The sequence below is a fragment of the Stegostoma tigrinum genome, chromosome 6, assembly GCF_030684315.1.
Source record: "Stegostoma tigrinum isolate sSteTig4 chromosome 6, sSteTig4.hap1, whole genome shotgun sequence".
Classification (NCBI taxonomy): domain Eukaryota; kingdom Metazoa; phylum Chordata; class Chondrichthyes; order Orectolobiformes; family Stegostomatidae; genus Stegostoma; species Stegostoma tigrinum.
In genome coordinates, this window is record NC_081359.1 from 65,832,975 (window position 1) to 65,859,904 (window position 26,930).

Here is a 26,930-nt window from a genome sequence, read left to right on the forward strand (position 1 = left end):
CCAAATCACCTCTTTACAAGTTCAAATAATAACGACCCAAGGAAACCTAAACAGATAAATAGAAAGCGGGACATAACACCAGCGCTTCACCGGAGGCGCACTGATGATACCTAGAATGGTGACGAAATGTCTGAAAACGAACCTTTCAGCTCAGCGAGCAAACCCACATCCAGAACCTCAATCTGGGCTACAAGGCTTCTCAAAACTCGCTAGTAACGACACCTTTTGCACAATACTCACACCGGAATCCTTTTCTGTATCACCTCTGTACATTTAAGTAACTATGACTTTACTTTCTGGACTTGTACGTCTGTTATTCCTAGAGCTATCGTATACCTAAGTTTAAACCAACTGTTTCAAAACCTTTTCAGATTTTAAGTCAACACTTCTGGTTTGAGACTGTGTCGAACTCACTCCTGAAATGTAATGCAGTTTCCCCCTTTTTCCACATTTCTGAAGAGTGCCACTCTTTGCATGCATCTCCAAGTAAGGACTTTGTAGAACTGCCTAAAACTGAGATACTGAAACAAGCTAGGAGTGTTTCCCCCAAGGTCTTAAATACAAAATCTCCCTGTCTAGAAATTTCTATCAGAAACCTTGAGGTACAATTATCCACCTGCTGTGTTATAAAATCTTCCAATAAACAAAATTCCAGTAAGCTACCAATAAGTCTCCCCTGAACTGTTGTAAAACAAATCAGTGTGCTATAAAAATACGTACAAGTTAATTATTAATTTCAGACACAAAAAAAACCTGAACTTAAAATAAATGTCAAAATTACATATAAATCATTATATGTGGGATATTACCTCTATCCCTCCCTGCTACAGTCATTATCATTTCCTGCATTGATATATTTCCCTTTGATCTTGACAGTACTTGTTGATTAAGCACATGTTCCCAAATTTAATGCCTTGCCCCTCATATTTCATTTATAAGCCCCTCTACTTCCCCAGTTATGGTGTTAACAAGAAAATCAACCTCAACATGATTCAGGTTGAAAAGACCCATTATTACAGATCTCACTTTCTCCAAGACTGAAGCCTATGCCCCAGAGACAGGAATCCACTTCTCCCACAATATTCTTTTGAGCCATTCATCTCTCTAATCTGATTTGCCCTATTCAACTTTGCATGTGACACAGATAATGATGCAGAGATTATGACTTTTTGAGATTTTGCAGGTTCTTTTGATGCATAGCTCGTCAAACCAACAAAAGTAGAACTCCCTTCTTACCCCTGCCTATGTTATTGGTTCCCAGAAGAAGGAAAATAGAAGTTAAAGTGGACTGGGAGGACATGGAAGATCTTTGCATTTAGTGACAATGTCTTTATGCTAACAACGGATGAACTGACCCTCAAGTCCCAGAAAGGCATTGTAAATGTCAGATTGTAACAGCTGTGTTTCAAAATACCATTTCATTCCAAGGTGAAGGGAGAATTGGAAATAATTAATCAGTGTCCTTGCCTGGATTCTCATTGTCTTGTGACAGCATCACAATTTATTGGAGTGGTCTGCTGAAAATTATGCTTCATTATTCCCAGAGTCACCATAAAAACTGAAAATTTAATCAATCAACCAAATTTCACAATTCTACCTCACTGTCTAATTTGGATTAAAAGGGTATTACACCAGTTTTTATTCCCCATTAGCACGAAAACAACTATTCATGGTGATCAAACCATTTCTAACAACAGTGAAAAGTAGAAAATTGAAAGTCTAATCTATAATTTTGTAACTGAAACTCTACCCCTTAAAATTCTCATACACATACGAACATCAGCAGAAGGTGAGAGACACATTTTATTTGTGGAAAAGGACAAAAAAATTCAAAGAACCAAAGCTCTTGCACCAATCTGGATCACTGTTGATGAGTTGTTTTCTTTCAGCCCTTTCAATTCCTTCTGACTGTTTGACACCAAAGTTCTGGATGTGCTGATTCTCAGTCTTTCTCTGGTTGAGCATTCACCCTTTCAGCGATTTGTCCCCTTTCACTAGGGGATTTGCAATAAATGCAGCTCACAGAATGATGGGGCAGGGTTGCCAACTACTAGGGATTTTCTTTTATTTTTCCACATAGAGGGGATAGAGTGAGAGTTGGATGCTTTCTTTTCACAGACTGGATGGTTGTTCACACACAACTTCTGGTGCTACTTGAAAAGTCAATCAAAAGCTTGTCACTGGGCAAAATGCCTGGAACACGCAGAAGCAATGCTATTTTGTCTGGAATTATCCCACTCACTGTTCCAGTCAGGCAACATTGTGTATATAACTGAGTTAAAGTAGCTTGCCTCAATCTCTAAACATCTTGCACTGCTTTCCTAATTTAAAGCAGTATCTTTTTTTCCAGTTTTTTTAATCGACAGTCCAGAAACACAAGTAGTCTTTGCAATGAACTTTGAGATTCGAGGCTTTCAGAGAAAGCTATTGTAATATAACATTACAGGCTTTCTTAAAAACAAAAACCACTAAACGATGGATTAGTCTGCCAGGATTGGGCTGGGGGGGCATCGGTGAGAGAGACCATTTGGAGGGCAAAGGTCTCTGATTCATTGTACCAGAATATGTGTGGAAGCTTACACTCTGTCAGAAAGGACCGTATTTGTGGGGACTGAGAACGACACCAGCAGTTTTTCCCTAGTCTTCAGTTATACTTTGCTGTGAAGGACAGATATAAGTGTTAGATGCTTACCAGCTGAGCAAGGTGATCCAAAGCAAACCACTAGAAATCATTTTGGTCTGATTCTGGAAGAGTTGAATATCTACCTAACAAACAGTGTTAGATGTATTGGATAATGGATTATTTTTAAGTTGTGTTAAAATGTCGTATGATTTAAGGAAATGCTTACCTATAAAATACGATTTAATTTGCAGTGCCTTTAGTCTTTTCTACAGTATATCTCTTAAAACATTAAGTCATTGTCATCCATTCACCTATTAATTTCTAAAAAAAAAGTTAATTCTCAATTGACAGCCTGTCTGGGCATATTAAATGTATTCTCTTCTGCACTGAAAATGAAGTAAATCACTAATTTAGATAACATAACTAACTGTACAAATTGAAAACTAAATTGGAAACAATAGACCATGGCTCAGTATCACAATAGAGAGGCTCATCAAAACATTGAAAGAAAAACAATGTTTAGATTTTAAGTGTGGTTGGGTTTAAAATTGACGAAGAGAATGACCAGCTTTTCAATGTCTGTCAAAATAATAAATCTTCAGGTTACATTTTTTTTTGTTCTTTTTCCATTTACTTATTTTTGCTGTTCTGGCTATTTTCTACAAACTTGCTAATTCCATTCTGGAAGTCCAAAGTCTGAAAACTCCATTATAAATGTAGAATGTAGTAAAAAATATTATCCGACTTCATCACAAATGACAAAAGGTAAAGTTTGGAAAAGTTGACTTTTTGTATTATCCTAAGACTAATTGTAAGTTAGCTAATGTTGAAGTTGCTCCTGATATAGGCTGCTGTTCAGAATTTTGAGCCTACATTAATGAAAGCCTCAAAAAGTTAGGTGGTTCTTGCACAGTGAGGGAGGCTGAGGAGCAGATTTATTTGCCAAACCTTATGGTTTGGAAGTGGACCTTGAGGAATCTGAAAAAGGGAAATCATTCAACTGAGACAACGATTACTGGTAGCTTGCAGTGATTTTAATTTACCACGTGGATATACTATTTAGCAATTTGTTTGTTTTAGTAGTTGCTTTAACGAGACCACTGCTGTTAATGAAGAACAGTATGGCTTTAGGTGAAGCCACAAAAGAGAACCTTTCATAAAAATCTAGTTTCATAATTCTTTATCAAATACTGTATTTAAGTACCATCTATTGTAGTGGTGTTAACACTGGGGTGAGTTTCTTGGCTGTTATATTCAGTTGTACTTTTCCATTTTTCCTCTCTGTAAAGAGACTCCCTAAAATTCTCCCCTACAAAAAAGTAAACCACTGGGTCTAAGCAGCAGTTAATGCTGGCTAAACAAAAGAAAGCACGGTTAATGATGGCAAGACTCTCAATTTTGGGTGTTGACTCCAAATGCTGATTTGCCATAATAATGTACAGTAAACGGGCAACATGATATGGTAAGAAACAAACCAGAAAGACCGTTAATACTGTAAAAATCATTCTGGAGGCTTTGTGCTTATGGTCAAGTCTCCTGTATGACTGAAGATGTTTGATTATGCATAGATAGCAACAGATAATGACTAGAAATGGAAAAAGAAACCCAACTATCAGAGCACCAGAAGCATAGAGTGATGGCTTCTCTCTATATAGTTGCAGACACACAGTAGTGTTCTCTTGTGCCTGTACAGACTGAGTGGTCACTGCGAGCTGAAAAGTTCCAAGTATGGCAGTAACCCACACTGTTGCACTGATTATTTTTGCATAGCGGACTTTTCGAAAGCTGAGCGATCGAACTGGGTGCACTATTGCCAGGTAACGATCAATACTGATGCAGGTAAGAAAATAGACACTGCTGTACAAGTCAAGGTGAAAAAGAAAGCCAGTGATTCTGCAAGCTGTCTCTCCAAATGGCCAGTTACTTTCAAGTATATGATATGTAATACGTAACGGCAAAGTCATAATGAGACAGAGATCAGCTATTGCAAGATTTAACATATAAATACTCGTTATAGTCTTTGTTTTCATGCGACTGCAGAAGACCCATACAGAGATGCTATTCTCAATTAGTCCAGCTGTGAATACAGTGCTGTAGATTACAATGTAAATCATCCTTTCAATTGCAGCAGCAGTTGGGTTGAATTTGGGCTCTGTTACCAATTGCGGCTTTGTGGTTGCTATAGTTGTGTTCATCCAGTGCAGAGAATTGTAAGCCATAATCCTTTCTGATGGTTGTAGACTGCAATTAAGAACAAAATGATTTGTTCATTTTCATTTTTTGAACTTAAAATCTTTTCCATTAATAAATTGCATTAAATGCTGCAAGAAATTGAAAAAGAGAAAAGATCAACAAAATCCAGGATTAAAAATTGTGTTATGCAAAAATTGTATGCATTACATATTTTCAAAGCTTTGGAAATATATAATTACATTTTTAAGTGATTAATATATTTTGTAACTTCTAACATAATTAACATAATTTATTTGCAAAAGCAATTGTAAATTTCAACCTAGAGGATTATCACAGCTTTAGGATTTACTTACGGTTTTGATGAGGTGAAGTCTGCAGCTGTATGAAGAGCAATCATTCCAGTTGTGCACAACTCCTGCCCATTTTTGTGAAAATAATTCTGTCCTTTTATACAGCAGCGATAAGATACATAGCAGCTGTGAGTTGTTGCACTGACAATGTACTCTGTATTATAATAAGGAAGCTGTTTCAAGACCACTTTTTAAAAGTTGCTTTACAACAACAGTGTTGATTATGCAGGAAGCACTTCCTCTGGGAACACCATTCCAAGTAATCCATTCACTGCCTTCATCTAAGAAAATAGAATGTCCGTCAAAAGCCACAAATAGAAGCTTCCTTTTCCTAACTGTAGACTATATCCTTTCACAATTTGACAACATGTATTTTGCAATATGTTTCCTTTCCTTTCTTTTTCCACAGTACTAAACAATGCCTCAGGATCTTTTCAATAAAGACTATGAGTAAAACCATATTCACATTTCTACTCAACCAATTCCTGGTGGTTAATCCTTCAAAACTTTTTTTTGCCAAGCAATGAGACAGGCTGAAGGCTCTGAAAATATTAAAATGAAATATAGAATGCACAAACTCAACCTGAATTTAAATATTTCCTAAAACTAGAATTTGACAGAGAAAGAAATGTGCTAAAACTAAGATTATTTCTCAGATGATACACACATGTTTGCTGGAATTTTCTGTGAGCTCATTAAGACTTATCCCCAAATCTGTACCTTAGACCACCAGGTGTTTGAGGTGTTAATACAGGAGGTTAATTTAACACAATTTTAGTCTAGTTTATGGGGCCTTTCAGTAGGTATGAAGATCAGAGATTTGAGCCAGGATGCTGGTACACATGATTCATTTTCAGTAAATCGGATCACCACAACTTGGTTCAGAGATAATAAGAACTGCAGATGCTGGAGAATCTGAGATAACAAGGTGCAGAGCTGGATGAACACAGCAGCCCAAGCAGTATCAGAGGAGCAGGAAAGCTGACGTTTCAGGCCTAGACCATTTTAGTTCTTTGATTCACATGCTTCCCTATTAGGAAGCATCTTCTTCAAGAAATCCTCAGAACAGTTACTCATTAGTATTCTCTTGAATTAATTTTTTGGCTTGATATTTTAAAGTGGTTAACTTATTTTAAGCTATTCGTTATATGCATGTGTGCTAATGTGGATCTGCTGTACATTGTAATTTAGTCTTTAGTCTTTGTTTGGAGTAATGCTATTGCATGTTACATGGACTTGGTATAAACATAAAAGTGGATTTTATTGTGCTTCCTGTAGCAGCTCATGCATATGGGTTAGTTACACAAACTCTTAAATGTGATTTGATTTATTTATTGCCACATGTATTTTGTTATAAAATGCAATGTAAAGCATTGTATAGTGCCGCCACTTCCCAGAGCCATCTTGAAATGCATGAAAATAAACCAAAACATCGAATATAAAGGCAGAAAAATAGAGAAACAGTTGTGAGATGTGCCAATTCAAATTCTAGCAGTTACTTGTTTTCCTCAATTGAAACTACTCTCTGATCATCTTACAAATCTTTATTGATGTAGTACTGTTTGATTTAAATTAATTTAATTCAAATTTATGATCATACATTCATATCACAAGTTTTCCTTGCAAATAATTCTCTCTTCTAAAGCTGTGGGCTCGGTGCTAGTAAGTATATCTGACAAGTTTTTCACTTGTCATGAAAGTATCTTGGATACCTGGAGAAAATACCTCAGTCCATTTCACTTGCCCATATCCGCCATGCCTATTACCGTCATGCAGTCCTTAATCACAGTCTTAGTGGAAAACAACTAACCTAGTACCAACTGAAGGTTGAGTGAGATTCTCTCAGATTTGTATGCTCCAGCCTCTCTCTCATTGCTGTGTCAGAGGACCAGAGTATAAATGATTTCAAGACTTAACTTCTTGTTTGAAGCAGGAAGAATTTACAACATCACCATGTTATTCTATTATAACAATATATATTTGCTTTTGAAGAGGAAAGAAAATATTTCATGTGAGGAGTAATCCTCTATAATTTTCTATTTTCAGGCACCTCTGCCGTCCGTGTCATAACCGTGAAAAAGCCAGAGGTCTGGGAAAATATATCTGTCAGAAATGTCATGCCATCATTGATGAACAGCCTCTTGTATTCAAGAATGATCCTTACCACCCTGACCATTTCAACTGTGCCAACTGCGGGTGAGGACATTTTAATTATTAATTTATGTTCTGTCAATATATTTCCATGACAGTAGTTCTAAACCATTGGTACTTGTCTTGGAGAAATTATCATTCATGATTACAGCAATGTTTTGTGCAGAAGGAAACCATTTGGGCCATTATTGCCTCAGCCAGTGCTCTGAGCATTTTACCCAAAGTGCAACTTCCTGATATTTTTTCTCCCGTAACCCTACGTACTGTGATTTAAGTGCAAGCATCTTCAGTTGATTTTGGTAGCTGTGCAGTTTGTATTCATTGATTCAGCAATAAATATTTGTGTATTTACATCCATCTTGATCTGCTTCTCTTTTATACGCCTTTCTTTATTTGCATTTTTCTCCTTGCTTGGTTTTTCTTTAAATGTTATTTTCTTTATCCTTCATTTACCCTTTTCTTTAGTATCTGCTTCTGTGTATAAATTCTGTATTTTTCTCTCTTTCTGTCTTTCTTTCTTTCTCGTTCACTATCTTCACTCTCTCAAATCCCATTGCTGCACTTCAGTTCTAGTATATTGTTTAAATAACCATTCTGATGCGAACTTGCCCTTTTGAGCATTGATAGATTATTCAGTCACGGAATGAGCATCACAGTCGATAAACTTCGATCATCTGCTCCCTAAAGCTTTCTTTTGATAATCAGGAAAATGTGAATAATGGCCACTCAGCTTGCCTGGCTGCTGGGGCTAACTGTGGCATTCTTACCCAGAATTCACTTGCTTCTTTTAGTTAAGTACATATCTTATAAACTTTCCAAAACTATGAGTTAATTGAATGCAGCTGATATAGTTTAATGTTTTGCCGATTCCATATTAACAAAACATGGGTCAACAATAGTAAAACAAAGCAGGATTTTTGAGTTGCTGCATTACTAATGCTTTTCATTAAAGCTACAGATAAGTCAATGTTGTATTTTGGGAAGCTTAAATGTGGCATTCATTGATACAGCATGACCCTTGTAAGATATGTGTTAGTAAAAAAAACCCAATCCCTGGACTCGTGTGGGGAATGTAGGGGAAACAAGTAAAACCAGAACTGATCAAAAATCAGTTTCTTTCAATGCACAGATGGAATGTTTGTCATCTGATCAATGTATCAAAGTCTGTATTGTACAATGTTTTATCTTGTGAAGGGAAATCAATACTACTTTGTGCAAAATCCAATGGCTTTCAATTTTAGAACTTACTATATCATTATGAAATATTTCAATGAAGTTTAGGGGAGACCAAAAGGAAGAAATTTTATCCAGCATTTCACTTCTTGCTATTTCTTTACTTCAAAGTTTACAAGCACGTACTCGCAACAAAGTATAAAAACATCTCATTTTATACATAAAGTTTTCAAGAAGATTTATAGCTCGCGTTGTGGATGAGATTGCAGACATGCTCACTGAGCCAGTGTGTTTGATTGCAAATGTTTTGTCACCTTGCTAGGTAACATCGTCTGCGCCTCCAGTGAAGCGTTGGTGTTCTGGCCCACTTGTTACTTATATGCCTCGGTTTGCTGGGATGGGTGGTATTTCTTCTGGTTTTGTTTCTCAGTGGTTTGTACACCAGATTTAATTCAGGGTGTTTGATGGAGTTTTGGTTGGAATACCAGGCCTCCAGGAATTCCCTGGTGTGTTTCTGTCTGGATTGTGCAATTACGTGTGTCTTGTCCCAGTCAAATTCGTGTCCCTTGTTTGTGTGTAGTGAGACAAGTGAGAATTGGTAGTGTCTCTTGGTGGCCAGTTGGTGGTATTGTCAGTCCTCTTCTGGTTTAGCCTATATAGTGTTTCTCGCAGCCCTTGCATGGTATTTTGTATATTACCCCAGCTTTGCTGGTTTTGGGTATGGGATCCTTTACGCTTCAGTAGCTGTTGTACGGTGGTTGGCGGTTTGTGGGCTACTTTGATAACCGTGGTCTGAGTAGTCTCGTGGTCATCTCTGAAATGTCCTTGCTGTATGGTCAGATGATTAGTGAGTCTGGTTGTGTTGTGGTCTGTTTCAAAGATAATGGCGGATTGTGCTTTTTGTGTTCCATTTCTTTTGAAGACTCCGTGTAGGTGCTCCTGTTCTGCTTTGCGTAGTTTGGGGTTGCTGTAATGTGTTGCAGCTCGTTTAGATAGTGTCTTGCTGCAGCTCTGTTTGTGAGGGTTAGAGTAGTTGGTAGTGTATTTGGTCCATATGTGTGGTCTTTCTATATATATATAATCTGGAATTCCCTGTTGTTTTTGTGTCTACCATTATACCCAAGAAGGATAGTTGGTTGTTGTTCTCCACTTCTTCTTTTGTCAATTTTATCCTGGTAGAGATGTTGTTTTTGTGTCAGTGGGTTTCTTCTAGTTTTGTGCATTTAATAATCATAAAGTATCACCTACATATCAGACCCTGAGTTTCGGTTGCGCAGTGGGGAGCACTGTCCATTCTAATCTTTACATTACTGCTTCTACAATCATTCCTGATATTGGGGATCCCATTGAACTTCTTCTAATTTGTTTGTAAATGCTGGCATTGAAGGTGAACTGGTTTGGAAGGCACAGGTCCAGCAGTTTCATTGTGGTGTCCTTATTGATGTTGGTGTCCTTACATGGAATTGAGTAAGCAAGCAACCCAGGACACCAACAACATCAATAAGGACACCACAATGAAACTACTAGACCTGTGCCTCACCCCCCACTTCCCCTTCAATGACAACATTTACAAACAAATTAGCGGAAGTTCCGTGGGATCCCAATATCAGGAATGATTGTAGAAGCAGTAATGCAAAGATTAGAATAACAGCATTTGCAAACAAACCAATGGAACATCAAGCCCACCGATACATAAACAACATCTTACAGGGATAAAATTGATGAAAGAAAAAGAAACAACTTCTTTTTAATACCTGAAGCAGAAAATCTGCAATCACTCTGTGTTGGTTGTCTGCCCTGAGCTGGTAACAAACAAAAACTAAAATATTTGAATATATCTTGATTAAATGAAAAAAAATTGCAGTTGGAAACATAGCATTATTATAATGCATCTGAATAACAAAAGCTCATTTTAGTATAGTATGAAAATGTTGATCACAGTTGTAAAAGGACAGACCAAAGCTCAGAGTTAAATACTGAAACCTAGTCTTGTTTCAAAACTTGTATTTTCAAACATGGGCCCAATAAGTCATCTTCATGTTTGAAAATATGTTTGGAGGTCACTTTGCAATGGATATTGAATTCCATTTGTGCATTCTTAATGAATCATAGTGTGTTTAAACATCATCCGAAATATTAGTGTGAGCAGCTTGGCCTATACACTGTGCTGCAATGTTACTTCCTAGGTTATTTTCTTTGATCTGTCTTATCATGCGCACTTCTGTTATTTCCTATTCTTCCTGATCCTGTCCTACTTCTGTCATGGGGAAAGGTAGGGAAATGGCCACAGTTAACCTTGTGTAAGGAATCCATGATTGAAAATGGCAAGCCAAAGCTTTTCCTGCCTGAGATTGCTGAGTGGTTATTTGCAAAGTATATTCTCAGGACTTTAGCTAAGAAAACTGTTTGGATTTTTTAAAATATTCACTTCAGTCAAACCTAATGATTCAGATGTAGTTAGTCGATTATTTAAAGCTTCCGAATGTAGTCATTGTTCAGTTTGGCAAGGTGTACAAATAACTTAGGGCATACAAACTCAAATCCAGCAGAACTCTGATTTATTTGGCAGCATTCCAAAAACAGCAGTTTTTATGTTGGTTATCTTATGTGGATGTAAGGAGCAATTTTTAGCAGGTGGATGTGGAGAGTGACAGTCCACGTCGTATGGCAGCACTCCCTTACACTGCAGTTTTCCGTATTTTAGAGTGACTGTAATCCTGCGGCATTTGGTTTATACTTCAAATTCAGTCCCCTTGGCATAACCATATCTCAGGCAACCCCCAAAAAGTTGTAATTTTAAGGCTACTGTCTGCTCCTTTACTTGGTCTAAACTTTTGAAATAGATAATTAGACTCACTACCACCTTCTGAAGTACAATTAGGAATGGACAATAAATCCTGGCCTAATCTGAGAACAACTAAATATTTCAAAATTAAAAATAAATAAAAACATAGTTTGACTTGTAGATAAGATAAACTACCTGTTGAAATTCTTCAAGAGTATATTAAACCCAAGGATGTGCCATTTTTGTTTCTACACACAGACTGATGATATAAATAACATAAGTAAGACACAGCCCCAAGACTGAATGGATATGTGTGAGATGAGATTGAATAATTTTTTTAAAAGTGTATTTTTACAATAAAGTTTGACATTCTAATCGCCCCACTTGCCAAAATGATGTTATGCTCCTGAAGACTTAACTTTCATGAACATTCTTTTTTGATGTATCCCAGTTGACTTTAACTCCGTTACGTAGACATTGAGGTTTGGTGATTACCATGGATGGGTTCCAAATGACAAGAAGATGAGACAAATTCTAATTGGTTAATTAGAAACAAAAGTATCCAATGTACATAAAATTTCAGAACAAATTGAGAAGCTACCTGAAGGAGTTTTAACAACTGTCACGCTGTTTTCTATGCTTGTGAGTTAATAAGCTTTATAATCTTTGAGGTGAGACAGTGGTATTATTGTAATAGAACATTACAGCACAGCACAGTACAGGCCCTTCGGCCCTCGATGTTGTGCCGACTTGTCATACCAATCTGAAGCCCATCTAACCCACACTATTCCATGTACGTCCATATGTTTATCCAATGACGACTTAAATGTACCTAAAGTTGGCCAATCTACTACCGTTGCAGGCAAAGCATTCCATTCCCTTACTACTTTCTGAGTAAAGAAACCACCTCTGACATCTGTCCTATATCTTTCACCCCTGAATTTAAAGCTATGCCCCCTTGTGCTCACCGTCACCATCCCAGGAAAAAGGCTCTCCCTATCCACCCTATCTAACCCTCTATATGTTTCAATTAAGTAACCTCTCAACCTTCTTCTCTCTAACAAAAACAGCCTCCAGTCCCTCGGCCTTTCCTCGTAAGACCTTCCCTCCATACCAGGCAACATCCTAATAAATTTCCTCTGCACCCTTTCCAAAGCTTCCACATCCTCCTTATGTGGTGACCAGAACTGTATGCACTACTCGAAGTGTGGCCGCACCAGAGTTTTGTACAGCTGCAGCAAAACCTCTTGGTTCCGGAACTCGATCCCTCTATTAATAAAAGCTAAAACATTGTATGCCTTCTTAATAGCCCTGTCAACCTGGGTGGCAACTTTCAAGGATCTGTGTACATGGACACCGAGATCTCTCTGCTCATCTACACTACCAAGAATCTTACCATCAGCCCAGTACTTTGCCTTCCGGTTACTCCTACCAAAGTGCTTCGCCTCACACTTGTCTGCATTAAACTCCATTTTCCACCTCTCAGCCCAGCTCTGCCCCTTAACTATGTCTCTCTGCAACCTACAGCATCCTTCATCACTATCCACAACTCCACCGACCTTAGTGTCGTTGGCAAATTTACTAACCCATCCTTCTACACCCTCATCTAGGTCATTTATAAAAATGACAAACATCATTGGACCCAACACCGACCCTTGCGGTACATCACTAGTAACTGGTCTCCAGGATGAACATTTCCCATCAACTACCACCCTCTGTCGTCTTTCAGCAAGCCAATTTACAATCCAAACTGCTATATCTCCCACAATCCCATTTGTCCACATTTTGTACAAGAACCTACTGTGGGGAACCTTATCGACCACCTTGCTGAAATCCATATACACCACATCAACCGGTCACTATACATAATGTCACTATACAATCCAGAACTCCCTCTGGTTTAACTTGTGTTTTACATTGCTTGCATTGATATGCTGAGCACAAACGTTGAGTGCTTTCTTGCTGTGAAAATTTAATGTAAAAATCTGACATACAAGTGGTACATACAAATGTAACTAATCCTTTCTTCAAAACTAGTCTTCTCAGCAGTTGTGCAGAGGAATTATGCATGGATGATGATTTAGTATGTTTTTGATATTTCATTCTAATCAGGAAAGAATTGACTGCTGAAGCTCGAGAGCTGAAAGGAGAGTTATATTGCCTGCCTTGCCATGATAAAATGGGTGTCCCGATTTGTGGCGCTTGCCGACGGCCAATTGAAGGACGTGTAGTTAATGCAATGGGAAAGCAATGGCATGTGGAGGTAATCTAATCAACATCAAGTCAAGTTCATTGCTTTAATTTTATCTTTTTTAGTTGTTTAAAGTTTGGTGATGACTGCAAAAATAAGAATTTTATGTTTCTAAAATACCTGTGTTACTGAAAATTTGTAGCTCTTTCCCAGCACTGTAGCCAAGATTAAGAAACCTTTAGATTTTTTCCATTTTTGATATAATTCAGAATGTAGTCATTTTCATCACTGGTAGATGGATTTGAATTTGACCTAGAGTGGTGGGAATTGGGGTTACCTCACTACAGCTGCTGAATGAGCTAATGACCATTTATATCCGTCCATTGCCATTAAACGTAAAGTTGTTACGCAAACATGTCCTTAGAATTGAGCAGCGTGGACGAGAAGATCTGATGGGGCGATAGTCATGTTGGCAGTGTACATTGGAGTTGCACATCAGGACCATGTGAAATTAATGAAGTCTAACTTCTGTGCAGCAATTAAGCTGAAGCCTTGACTCATCACTGACATCACCCCCCCCCCCCCCAACTGACCTCAAACCCATCTGACACTGCCACTCCCACGCCAAGTTGACCCTTTAACCTACCCTAAGCAATTAAGCACGAGCAAGCCAGCCTACTGTCCTCACCCTATTTGCCTATCACTCATCCCTACCCCACCTAATTGGCACTCTACCTTCCCTTACCCCTCACCCAACTACCAATCACCTCCACCACCCATCCATGTAACACCACACTTAACTTCTCAATAGCTTTCAAAATGGCTACCACACCTTTAAATTGCAGAATACAAAACCTATCACTGAAAAAGGGAGCCTTCCACTACTGTTTTTCTGGATTTCTTTTGTCTGATTGGGAAATAGGGATTTTGATCCTGTTTGGAAATTCTGGATCAGTATGATTGAGAGATTTGAAACATTAATTTCACCAATGAGGTTTCTTTGGCATAAATTTCTTCCCTGAATTGATGCTGAAAATTGATTAGTGTGTGGTGGGAAACATCCCTCAAGAACAAAGAGTACCCAGAATAAGACGACCTAACTAACTCTTAGACATTTATTTATGTGACCACGAGGTGCCCAACAAATGTGAAAATCATCATTTAAGATTATCCACATTACTGACCAATCTGCAGCCGCTGTTATGATTTAAACCCTGCATGGTGGAGAGCACAACTTCACTGTTGGTGTGCATCCTTTGGTTCAAGAAGTGTTTCTGATTCCTGTTGCCCTTCTGCTGTTAGAACAGTAGTGAAATTTTGCCAGCCATATTGGCAAATCAGGGCAAAAAACTGATGGGCCTTACACGGCTGTCCTTCAAGGGCTACTACAGTGTTTTACAGCAAAGGTTTTCAGAAGTTGGAGAAGAATCCATGCCACTTGCAAAATGCAAGCTGTCTAGTCGAATGTTAACTCTAATTTTTAACCTGGATTTAATTATGGACTCTCTCCCCAGAGATGCTCTTTTATGCCCTAAAAAAAACTCCACTTTGCAGTATCTTTTATTATCTTGATTACCAGAAGAAGGCAGTAACTACTCGAGAGCAAAGCAATGCTAGAGATCTGAAATACAGGCTTTAAAAAACACTCAGCAGATCTGGCAGCATATGTGAAAAGAGAAGCAAGAGTTAGTGTTTTATGATAACTTTATTCAGTGACTAGTTGATTTTTTTTTGATAACTGACTTGCAGTGGTTTGAGTACAGCACTTGCTAGATCCTGACCCTTTTAATAACATGGCCAGCAGAACCACCAGTCATATTCTTGACAACAGCTTGAATGCCAATTAATCCCATATAACGGTTAGCATCTCTGCAGTCCAGTTGTGCTTGGTTTTGAGCAGTGGATAAGAGTGTGTGTTCCCATACCCAGACTTGAGGGGAGTTCATTTAGAAGCTTTGATTCTATGTCTGAAATACCCCCTCTCAGTGGTATGCTTTCAGTAAGTTTGCATTGTGCCAATCAGCTAGGTATTCTAGATATTGCAAGCATGAGAATTTTTCTAATTAATCTTGAATTCTGGATAATGTGAACTTGGCTCTCGCCCTGTTTGTTCTGTAGTACATTTGGGATCAAATGTCGGTTGGACCAAGTTTGGTTGGTAAATTTCCTTTCTATTAGAGCTTTTCTAAACAGGTAGCTTATGTGGTTATTTTCTGATCTTTGCTTGCAAACTTAATTTATGGTGAATTTTACAATTTGCCACTAACAGAATTGAATTGTAAACTCAGTATCATTACCTCTACTAAAGCAGACCAAATTTACTTGACAAGAGATGGTCGAGGCCCGAAACGTCAGCTTTTGTGCTCCTGACATGCTGCTTGGCCTGCTGTGTTCATCCAGTGCCACACTTTGTCATCTCAAATTTACATGACAAGCTGCTGAAACAATAAAAGGTCACAGATGCTGCCACATGTACTGAGCCTTTTTTTAATTTCCAGCACAAGCAGTTTGTTCAGTTTTTTTTAAACTGAAAGGCCACTGTTTGCCTTGAGACCTTCCCTGTTACAACCATTTCCCATCATGATTTGTGACAGTTTACCTTGCAGCTTGGCCCTCAATTTGTATGTGGACCTCAGTTCTTAAAACAATGCTTTGATAGGGAGTGGATGTCACTGGTTAAGCTCGCATTTGTTGCCCAACCATAACATACATGTCCATAGAATCCCGACAGAGTGGAAACACGCCCTTCGGCCCAACAAGTCCACACCAACCCTCGGAACATCCCACCCCGACCCATCCCCATATAACCCAGCTAATCTGCACATCCCTGAACGCTATGGGCAATTCAGCATGGCCTATCCACCTAGCCTGCACATCTTTGGACTATGGGAGGAAACCCACTCAAACACGGGGAGAACGTGCAAATTCCACACAGACGTTTGCTCGAGGATGGAATTGGACCCATGTCCTTGGTGCTGTGAGGCAACGGTGCTAACCACTGAGTCACCATGCCACATGTTTGATCAGGTGCCAGTTCATTACGATGCCCCCTGAAATCCTTGTGCTTTGTCTAGTAGCAGAGACTTGTCCATTATTGGGATTTCCCTAGTGGAAATCCTTTTAAGTTCTTTATTGTGGACCCACTTTAACTGACAGAAAAGCTCTTTCTCACCCGTTTCTGTATAAATTACTGTCCTTTATGGTAGATTAGAGCCTATTGTTCCCATTTTATTTCTTAAAACCTTTCTGGCCTGTCAGTATGCTGCATCATAATCTAGCTATGCAGTAGCCCTCAACTACTGCAAAAAGGCTTAAAATATCTCCTCAGGTCCTTTTGTTTTCACAGACAGTTTTCCTTCCTTTTTCAGTTATCTTAATAGTGTGCTGGTTAGACAGCAATTGACATGCTCCACAGATTTCCTTGACTCTGCAGATGAAATCATAACAAACTTCTGATATGAAAAGTGATGATAATTGCCAATAGTTGTTTGGTCTGGGTATAAGTCTATTTTAAAACATGCTGCTCGCTTTTTGATAGTCGAATTTTTACAATCAGTATTATTTCTTGTGATTTTCAGTTTGTTCAGAACATAGAACATTACAGCACAGTACAGACCCTTCAGCCCTCGATGTTGTGCCGACCTGTCATACCGATCTCAAGCCCATCTAACCTACACTATTCCATGTACGTCCATATGCTTATCCAATGACGACTTAAATGTACCTAAAATTGGCCAATCTACTATCGTTGCAGGCAAAGCGTTCCATTCCCTTACTACTCTCTGAGTAAAGAAACCACCTCTGACATCTGTCCTATATCTTTCACCCCTCAATTTAAAGCTATGTCCCCTCGTGCTTGCCATCACCATCTTAGGAAAAAGGCTCTCCCTATCCACCCTATCTAACCCTCTGATTATTTCATATGTTTCAATTAAGTCACCTCTCAACCACCTTCTCTCCAATGAAAACAGCCTCAAGTCCCTCAGCCTTTCCTCGTAAGACCTTCCCTGCATACCAGGCAACATCCTAGTAAAGGAGATAATGGGAACTGCAGATGCTGGAGAATTCCAAGATAATAAAATGTGCGGCTGGATGAACACAGCAGGCCAAGCAGCATCTCAGGAGCACAAAAGCTGACGTTTCGGGCCTAGACCCTTCTTCAGAGAGGGGGATGGGGGGAGGGAACTGGAATAAATAGGGAGAGAGGGGGAGGTGGACTGAAGATGGAGAGTAAAGAAGATAGGTGGAGAGAGTATAGGTGGGGAGGTAGGGAGGGGATAGGTCAGTCCAGGGAAGACTGACAGGTCAAGGAGGTGGGATGAGGTTAGTAGGTAGATGGGGGTGTGGCTTGGGTCCTCACCCTCAACAACTTCTCTTTTGACTCCTCCCACTTCCTACAGACTAAGCGGGTGGCCATGGGCACCCGCATGGGCCCCAGCTATGCCTGCCTCTTTGTAGGTTACGTGGAACAGTCCCTCTTCCGCACCTACACAGGCCCCAAACCCCACCTCTTCCTCCGGTACATTGATGACTGTATTGGCGCTGCCTCTTGCTCCCCAGAGGAGCTCGAACAGTTCATCCACTTCACCAACACCTTCCACCCCAACCTTCAGTTCACCTGGGCCATCTCCAGCACATCTCTCACCTTCCTGGACCTCTCAGTCTCCATCTCGGGCAACCAGCTTGTAACTGATGTCCATTTCAAGCCCACCGACTCCCACAGCTACCTAGAATACCTCTTCCCACCCACCCTCCTGCAAAAATTCCATCCCCTATTCCCAATTCCTCCGCCTCCGCCACATCTGCTCCCACGATAAGACAATCCACTCCCGCACATCCCAGATGTCCAAGTTCTTCAAGGACCGCAACTTTCCCCCCACAGTGATCGAGAACGCCCTTAACCGCGTCTCCCGTATTTCCCGCAACACATCCCTCACACCCCGCCCCCGCCACAACCGCCCTAAGAGGATCCCCCTCGTTCTCACACACCACCCTACCAACCTCCAGATACAACGCATCATCCTTCGACACTTTGGCCATTTACAATCCGACCCCACCACCCAAGACATTTTTCCATCCCCACCCCTGTCTGCTTTCCGGAGAGACCACTCTCTCCGTGACTTCCTTGTTCGCTCCACACTGCCCTCCAACCCCACCACACCCGGCACCTTCCCCTGCAACCGCAGGAAATGCTACACTTGCCCCCACACCTCCTCCCTCACCCCTATCCCAGGCCCCAAGATGACATTCCACATTAAGCAGACGTTCACCTGCACATCTGCCAATGTGGTATACTGCATCCACTGTACCCGGTGTGGCTCCCTCTACATTGGGGAAACCAAGCGGAGGCTTGGAGACCGCTTTGCAGAACACCTCTGCTCAGTTCGCAACAAACAACTGCACCTCCCAGTCGCAAACCATTTCCACTCCCCCTCCCATTCTCTAGATGACATGTCCATCATGGGCCTCCTGCAGTGCCACAATGATGCCGCCCGAAGGTTGCAGGAACAGCAACTCATATTCCGCCTGGGAACCCTGCAGCCTAATGGTATCAATGTGGACTTCACCAGTTTCAAAATCTCCCCTTCCCCTACTGCATCCCTAAACCAGCCCAGTTCGTCCCCTCCCCCCACTGCACCACACAACCAGCCCAGTCCTCCCCCCCCCCCCCCCCCCACCCATTTCATCCCAAAACCAGTCCAACCGGTCTCTGCCTCCCTACCCGGTTTTTCCTCTCACCCATCCCTTCCTCCCACCCCAAGCCGCACCCCCATCTACCTACTAACCTCATCCCACCTCCTTTGACCTGTCCGTCTTCCCTGGACTGACCTATCCCCTCCCTACCTCCCCACCTATACTCTCTCCACCTATCTTCTTTACTCTCCATCTTCGGTCCGCCTCCACCTCTCTCCCTATTTATTCCAGTTGCCTCTCCCCATCCCCCTCTCTGATGAAGGGTCTAGGCCCGAAACGTCAGCTTTTGTGCTCCTGAGATGCTGCTTGGCCTGCTGTGTTCATCCAGCCGCACATTTTATTATCTTAACATCCTAGTAAATCTCCTTTGCACCCTTTCCAAAGCTTCCACATCCTCCTTATAATGTGGTGACCAGAACTGTATGCAATACTCCCAAGTTCGGCCGCACCAAAGTTTTGTACAGCTTCACCATAACCTCTTGGCTCTGGAACTCAATCCCTCTATTAATAAAAGCTAAAACACTGTATGCCTTCTTAACAGCCCTGTCAACCTGGGTGGCAACTTTCAAGGATCTGTGTACATGGACACCGAGATCTCTCTGCTCATCTACACTACTAAGAATCTTACCATTAGCCCAGTACTTTGCCTTCCGGTTACTCCTACCAAAGTGCATCACCTCACACTTGTCTGCATTAAACTCCATTTGCCACCTCTCAGCCCAGCTCTGCAACTTATCTATGTCCCTCTGCAACCTACAGCATCCTTCATCACTATCCACAACTCCACTGACCTTAGTGTCGTCTGCAAATTTACTAACCCATCCTTCTATGCCCTCATCCAGGTCATTTATAAAAATGACAGACAGCAGTGGACCCAACACCAACCCTTGCGGTACACCATTAGTAACTGGTCTCCAGGATGAACATTTCCCATCAACTACCACCCTCTGTCTTCTTTCAGCAAGCCAATTTCCGATCCAAACTGCTATATCTCCCACAATTCCATTCCTCCGCATTTTGTACAATAGCCTATTGTGGGGAACCTTATTGAACGCCTAGCTGAAATCCATATACACCACATCAACCGCTTTACTCTCATCTACCTGTTTGGTCACCTTCTCAAAGAACTCAATAAGGTTTGTGAGGCACGACCTTCCCTTCACAAAACCGTGCTGACTATCCCTAATCAAATTATTCTTTTCTATATGATTATAAATCCTATCCCTTATAACCTTTTCCAACACTTTACCAACGACTGAGTTAAGGCTCACTGGTCTCTAATTACCAGGGTTGTCTATACTCCCCTTCTTGAACAGGGGAACCACATTTGCTATCCTCCAGTCTTCTGGCACTATTCCTGTAGTCAATGACGAGTTAAAGATCAATGCCAAAGGCTCAGCAATCTCCTCCCTGGCTTCCCAGAGGATCCTAGGATAAATCAGGGGACTTACCTATCTTCACCCTCTGTAGGATTTCTAATACCTCTTCCTTGTGAACCTCAATCCCACCTAGTCTAGTAGCCTGTATCTCAGTATTCTTCTCGACAACATTGTCGTTTTTAGAGTGAATACTGTTGAAAAATATTCATTTAGCGCTTCCCCTATCTCCTCTGACTCCACACACAACTTACCACTACTATCCTTGATTGGGCCTAATCTTACTTTCGTCATTCCTTTATTCCTTAAATACCGATAGAAAGCCTTAGGGTTTACCCTGATCCTATCTGCCAAAAACTTCTCATGTCTCCTCCTGGCTCTTCTGAGCTCTCTCTTTAGGTCTTTCCTGACTACCTTGTAGTCCTCAAGCGCCCTAACTGAGCCTTCACATCTCATCCTAACATAAGCCTCCTTCTTCCTCTTGACCAGAGATTCCACCTCCTTCAGAAACCACGGCTCCTGCACGCTACAGCTTCCTCCTGCCCTGACAGGTACATACTTATCTAAGACACACAGGAGCTTTTCCTTGAATAAGTTCCACATTTCTAATGTGCCCATCCCCTGCAGTTTCCTTCCCCATCCTGTGCTCCCTAAGTCTTGCCTAATCTCATCGTAATTGCCTTTCCCCCAGCTATAACTCTTGCCCAGTGGTATACACCTATCCCTTTCCATCACTAAAGTATACATAACAGAATTGTGATCGCTATCCCAAAGTGCTCATCTACTTTCAAATCTAACACCTGGCCAGGCTCATTACCCAGTACCAAATCTCATGTGGCTTCGCTCCTTGTTGGCCTATCTACATACTGTGTCAGGAAGCCCTCCTGCACACACTGGACAAAAACTGACCCATCTATAGTACGCGAACTGTAGTGTTCCCAGTCAATATTTGGAAAGTTGAAGTCTCCCATGACAACTATCCTGTCTCTCCCACTCCTGTCGAGAACCATCTTTGCTATCCTTTCCTCTACATCTCTGGTACTATTCGGAGGCCTATAGAAAACTCCCAACAGGGTGACCTCTCTTTCCTGTTTCTAACCTCGGCCCATACTACCTTAGTTGACGAGTCTGCAACTGTAATACTGTCCTTGACCAACAATGCCACACCTCCCCCTCTTTTACCATCTTTTCTGTTCTCACTGAAACATCTAAATCCCGGAACCTGCAACAACCATTCCTGTCCCTGCTCTATCCATGTCTCCGAAATGGCCACAACATGGAAGTCCCAGGTACTAACCCATGCTGTAAGATCACCCACCTTATTCTGGACGCTCCTGGCATTGAAGTAGACACACTTGAAACCAATGTCTTGCTTGCCGGTGCCATCTTGTGTCCCTGAAACTTTATTTCGGACCACCTTACTCTCGACCTTTTCTATACTCAAACTACAGTTTTGGTTCCCATCCCCCTGCTGAATTAGTTTAAACCCACCCAAATATCCTTAGCAAATTTCCCCCCCAGGATATCGGTACCCTTCTGGTTCAGGTGAAGACCATTCTGCTTGTAGAGATCCCACCTACCCCAGAAAAAGCCCCAATTATCCAAGAATCCAAAACCCTCCCTCCTGCACCATCCCTGTAGCCACGTGTTCAACTCCTCTCTCTCCCTATTCCTCGCCTCACTGGCACGTGGCACGGGCAACAAACCAGAGTCAACAACTCTGTTCGTCCTAGCTCTCAGCTTCCATCCTAGCTCCCTGAATTTCTGCCTTAAATCCCCATCTGTCTTCCTACCTATGTCATTGGTGCCAATGTGGACCACGACTTGGGGCTGTTCCCCCTCCCCCTTAAGGATCCCAAAAACACGATCAGAGACATCACGCACCCTGGCACCTGGGAGACAACACACCAACCGTGAAAATCTCTCGTCCCCACAGAACCTCCTTTCTGTCCCCCTAACTATAGAGTCCCCAATGACTAATGCTCTGCTCCTCTTCCCCCTTCCCTTCTGAGCAGCAGGGACAGACTCTGTGCCAGAGACCTGTGCCCCACCACTTTCCCCTGGTACGTCGCTCTCGCTCTCTCCTCCCGCTCTCTTTCCCCCCCCCCCCCCCCCCCCCAACAGTATCCAAAACGGTATACTTATTGTTGAGGGGAATGGTCACAGGGGATCCCTGCACTGTCTGCCGGTTCCCTTTCCATCCCCTGACCGTAACCCATCTGCCTTTTTCCTGTACCTGAGGAGTGACTACCTCCCCTGTAACTCCTCTCAATAACCCCCTCTGCCTCCCGAATGATCCGAAGTTCATCCAGCTCCAGCTCCAGTTCCCTAACGCGGTTTTCAAGGAGCTAGAGTTGGGTGCACTTCCCACAGATGTAGTCAGCAGGGACGCTAGTGGTGACCCTTACCTCCCACATTCTGCAGGAGGAACATTCAACTGGCACTTGGGAGGCAACACACCAACCGTGAGTCTCTCTCGTCCCCACAGATCCTCCTGACCCCTAACTATGGAGTCCCCAATGACTAATGCTCTGCTCCTCTTCCCCCTTCCCTTCTGAGCAGCATTCAATTAATTAATACAGTCTTTTTGTCTGCAAGAAAACTGTCTAGAAAGCTAACATTTGTGAAAATTCACGATTACGCATTTCACCTTTTTTTTAAACTGTTGTAGTGTCACTTTTAATTAAAACATTTTGATCATGTTGCGAGAATGTAGTTTGAGAGATAGGGCTAGTACTCGTACCAATTGAGTCCCACAAAAATAGCTAGAAAACTTGAGATAGTTAACTTGTCAGAAATGAGAAAAGCAGATCGTGCTGTGGCCTTTCAAATTTTTTATGATGAATATATAAAGGTTTCATTTGTGTCATAAGCTTTTACCGCAGAGAGATTGTAGGATGAAATATGTTGGAGTGCTTCCTAAATAAAAGCAAAGTACTGGAGAAACTTGGCAGGTCCAGCAACTTTTGTGCTGAAGGAACTGTATTCGGGGAAGTTGTGAAGCATCCAGACCAACCTACATACTTGAGGTCAGGATATTGTACTGGGGGCAGGGTAAGTGCGGAGAAGTGTTTGTTGTAAATGTAGTACAGTTATGTGTTCATGTTGCATTGAGCTCCAGCCAGTCTGATAATGTCACACAGTCTTTGGGTGGAGACAGTTGAGTTCTGTGTGAGTAACAGAAAGAAGCAGATGTGTCCTGTCCAGCTTTCAATAGTCCTCAGTAATTATGTCTAACAAGTTTACATAAACTATACCTAATGCTGTCACGCGATAAAATACCTCATTAAAAAGGCACTTAGTCTTACATAGAGTCATAGAGCTGTATAGCACGGAAACAGACCCTTTGGTCCAACTCGTCCGTGCCGACCAGATATCCTAAATTAATCTGGTCCCATTAGCCAGCACTTGCCCATTTCCTTCAAAGTCCTTCCTATTCATGTTGTAGTCGGACCAGTCGCCTCCACTTCCTCTGGCAGTTCATTTCATACGTGCACCACCCTGTACATGAAAATGTCGCCCCATAGGTCCCTTTTAAACCTTTTCCCATCACCTTAAACTTATGCTGTCTAGTTTTGGATTCCTCTACCCCGAGAAAAAGAACTTGACTATTCACCCTATCCATTTACAGTTATTTTTAGAAGAATTGTAGCTCGGGTTGCGGATGAGGTTACAGATTTGCTTGCCGAGCCGGTGTGTTTGACTGCAAACATTCCATCACCCTGCTATGTAACATCATCTGTGTGTCTCCGGTGAAGTGTCGGTATTCTGTCCCATTTGTTATTTGTATGCCTCGGTTTGCTGGGGTGATTGGTATTCCTTCCCATTCTGCTTCTCAGTGGTTTGTGTATCGAGTCCCTATCCATGCCCCTCGTGACCTTATAAACCTCTATAAGGTCAACCCTCGGTTTCCAATGCTCCAGGGAAAATAACTGTAGCCTATTGAGCCTCTCACTATAGCTCAAACCCTCCAGTCCTGGCAACATCGTTATGAATCTTTTCTGAACCTTTTCAAGATTAACACATCCTTCCTATAGCAAGGAGACAGAAATGAATGCAGTATTCCAAAAGTGGTTTAACCAATGTTCTGCACAACTTTTTTTTTGTATTCATTTGTGGGATGCGGGCGTCACTGGCTGACCAGCCAGCATTTCTTGCCTGTCCCTAGTTGCCTTTGAGAAGGTGGTGGTGATGAGCTGCCTCCTTCAACTGCTGCAGTCCTCTTGAAATATGAACTGACAACTCCTGTACCCAAAACACTGACCAATAAAGGCAAGCATACCAAACGTTGCCTTCACTACCCTGTCTAACTGCACTCCAAGGTGCGTTTGTTTGGCAGCAGTCCCTGGGACCTTACCATTAAGTTCTGTTTAGACTCATCAGTGGTCTATCCAATACAGTTGATATAAAAACAAAAATTGCTTGGAAAGCTCACCAGGCCTGGCACCATCTGTGAGCGAGAAGTCTAAAAGTTAATGTTTTGGTGGTGTAGAGAGGTGTTTGCTCTCCACAGATGCTGCCAGACTTGCTGAGTTTTTCCAGCATTTCTGTTTCCGATTTACAACACTCTCAGTTCTTTTGGTTTTCTCCACCATTGATAATTTGAGCTGTTGATTTCAGCAGATTCACATTCAGGAAAATGAGGCAGATGTAGGGAGAAGACAGTAGTGTAGTGGTAGTGTCACTGGACTAGCAATCCAGCGGCCCAGCTTAGTTTTCGAATCCTACCAACTCCATCTGCTGGAATTTAATTAAGGTTTCTTATGACAGTGCACCTACCTCTGAGCCAGTAGGCCTGGGTGAAGCCCCACCTGCTGTAAATGTGTGTCATAATACATCTGGACAAATTATTTTTAAAAAATAGGAAAAGAACAATTAATGGCAGCAAAACGCCAAAAGCATATACCATAAACTAGACATAGTGATGGTATTTAAAAGCATGATATTGTGCCAGTGGTGTATTGTGAAGACACTTGCAGCCCATTAGACAATTTTCCCATCTCCAGTGCTCCACATGCTGAAGAACCTAGCATGTTGCACAGATGATGTCCTTTGTAGTTTATTGTTCATGGTAGAACAAGGGATATAAGTTTAACTAGTATTGCAAGTTATAAGAGGATTCATCTTACCAAGTTTCTAAAAAAAAAAAACTGTACAATACATTTTGTAATGTATTAAAATGGCATTCATAGTGACCCTAAGCATCCTTTGGCTTGGCCTTGAAAGCGGTGACTCCAATTAGGACAGTCTATGTCACCAGACTAACTATTAAATGTAATTGTTTTAAATATGTTAATTTGACTTTGTAAGAAATACTACTGCAGCACAACTAATTGAGCTTTTGTTTTCATAAATTCACATACCTCCAATTTCTATCGGTAACTGAGCTTTGAGTTCTGATTTCAATTTTATCCAAAACTCAGATGCTCGCATTTAAAATAGACTGCTGTCTTTAACGTTTGTTTCCAAACTGGACAAATAAGCAATTAGCTAGAAGATGGGAAGCATGACAGGCACATTTTTGCCACTAATATCTTCCTCCTCTTCCCACCCAAGTGACAGCATTTGACCCAGTATGGCATCAGAGAGCTCTATGACAAAACTGGACCCTGTAGGAATCTGATGGAAAACTCTCTTTGGTTGAAAGATCAATCAGTTCGGCTTCAGCCACATCTGCAGTAGTCTTTCAGGTCAATGTCTTGGGTCTAGCTACTTTCAGCTGCTTCATTACTGACACTGCTCCTCATATAAGGTCAGATACAGGGATGTTCATTGTGTAGTTATCCATGTTTAGCATGATTTATTATTCCTTAGAAGATTGACTGAAGCAGCATTGTAGACATTGTCTTTATGGACTTCAGCAAAGCTTTCAACAAGGTTTGCATGGTAGTCTTGTTAACAAGGTTAGATCTCATGGGATCTAGGGAGAGCTAGCCAAATGGACACAAAATTGGCTTGAAAACTTGAGACATAGGGCGGTAGAGGGTTGCTGTTTGGACAGGAGGCTTATGACCAGCAGTTCCAGAAAGATTGGTGCTGGGTCCATTGTGTTTTGTCATTTATATAAATGATTTAGATGTGAATATAGGAGGCATGGTTAGTAAGCTTGGACGTGACACCAAAATAGGTGGTGTAGTGAACAGTGAAGAAGATTATCTCAAAGTACAACAGGACTTTGATCAGATGGACCAACGAGCCGATGGAGTTTAATTTAGATAAATGTGAGGTGTTGCATTTTGGTAAGGCAAACCAGAGCAGAACACTTACAGTAAATGATAGAGTCTTGAGGAGTGTTACTGAACAAAGGGACTTAGGTGTGCAGGTGTATTGTTCCCTGAAAGTGGAGTCGCAGGCAGGCAGAGTGGTGAAGAAGCGTTTGGCCCCTTGTCTGCAT

The 26,930-nt window shown here is 41.4% G+C and overlaps 2 protein-coding genes across 8 annotated transcripts in view; one reads left to right on the plus strand and one right to left on the minus strand.

Moving 5' to 3' along the window:
• LOC125453359 (LIM and senescent cell antigen-like-containing domain protein 1) overlaps positions 1-26,930 on the plus strand; it is a 123,654-nt gene that overhangs the window by 89,755 nt on the left and 6,969 nt on the right. For all 7 annotated transcript variants that reach the window (XM_048532828.2, XM_048532829.2, XM_048532827.2 and 4 more), the window contains exons 5-6: positions 7,213-7,362; positions 13,388-13,538. In XM_048532828.2, coding sequence (XP_048388785.2) covers positions 7,213-7,362; positions 13,388-13,538 — 301 coding nt within the window. The remainder of the gene's footprint in view (positions 1-7,212; positions 7,363-13,387; positions 13,539-26,930) is intronic.
• Positions 1,650-5,312, minus strand: LOC125453361 (uracil nucleotide/cysteinyl leukotriene receptor-like). The gene is made up of 2 exons (XM_048532832.2): positions 5,170-5,312; positions 1,650-4,864 (listed from the first exon to the last, which is right to left on the minus strand). Exons 1-2 carry the CDS (start codon positions 5,211-5,213, stop codon positions 3,820-3,822), a joined length of 1,089 nt encoding a protein of 362 aa, XP_048388789.1. The 5' UTR covers positions 5,214-5,312; the 3' UTR covers positions 1,650-3,819.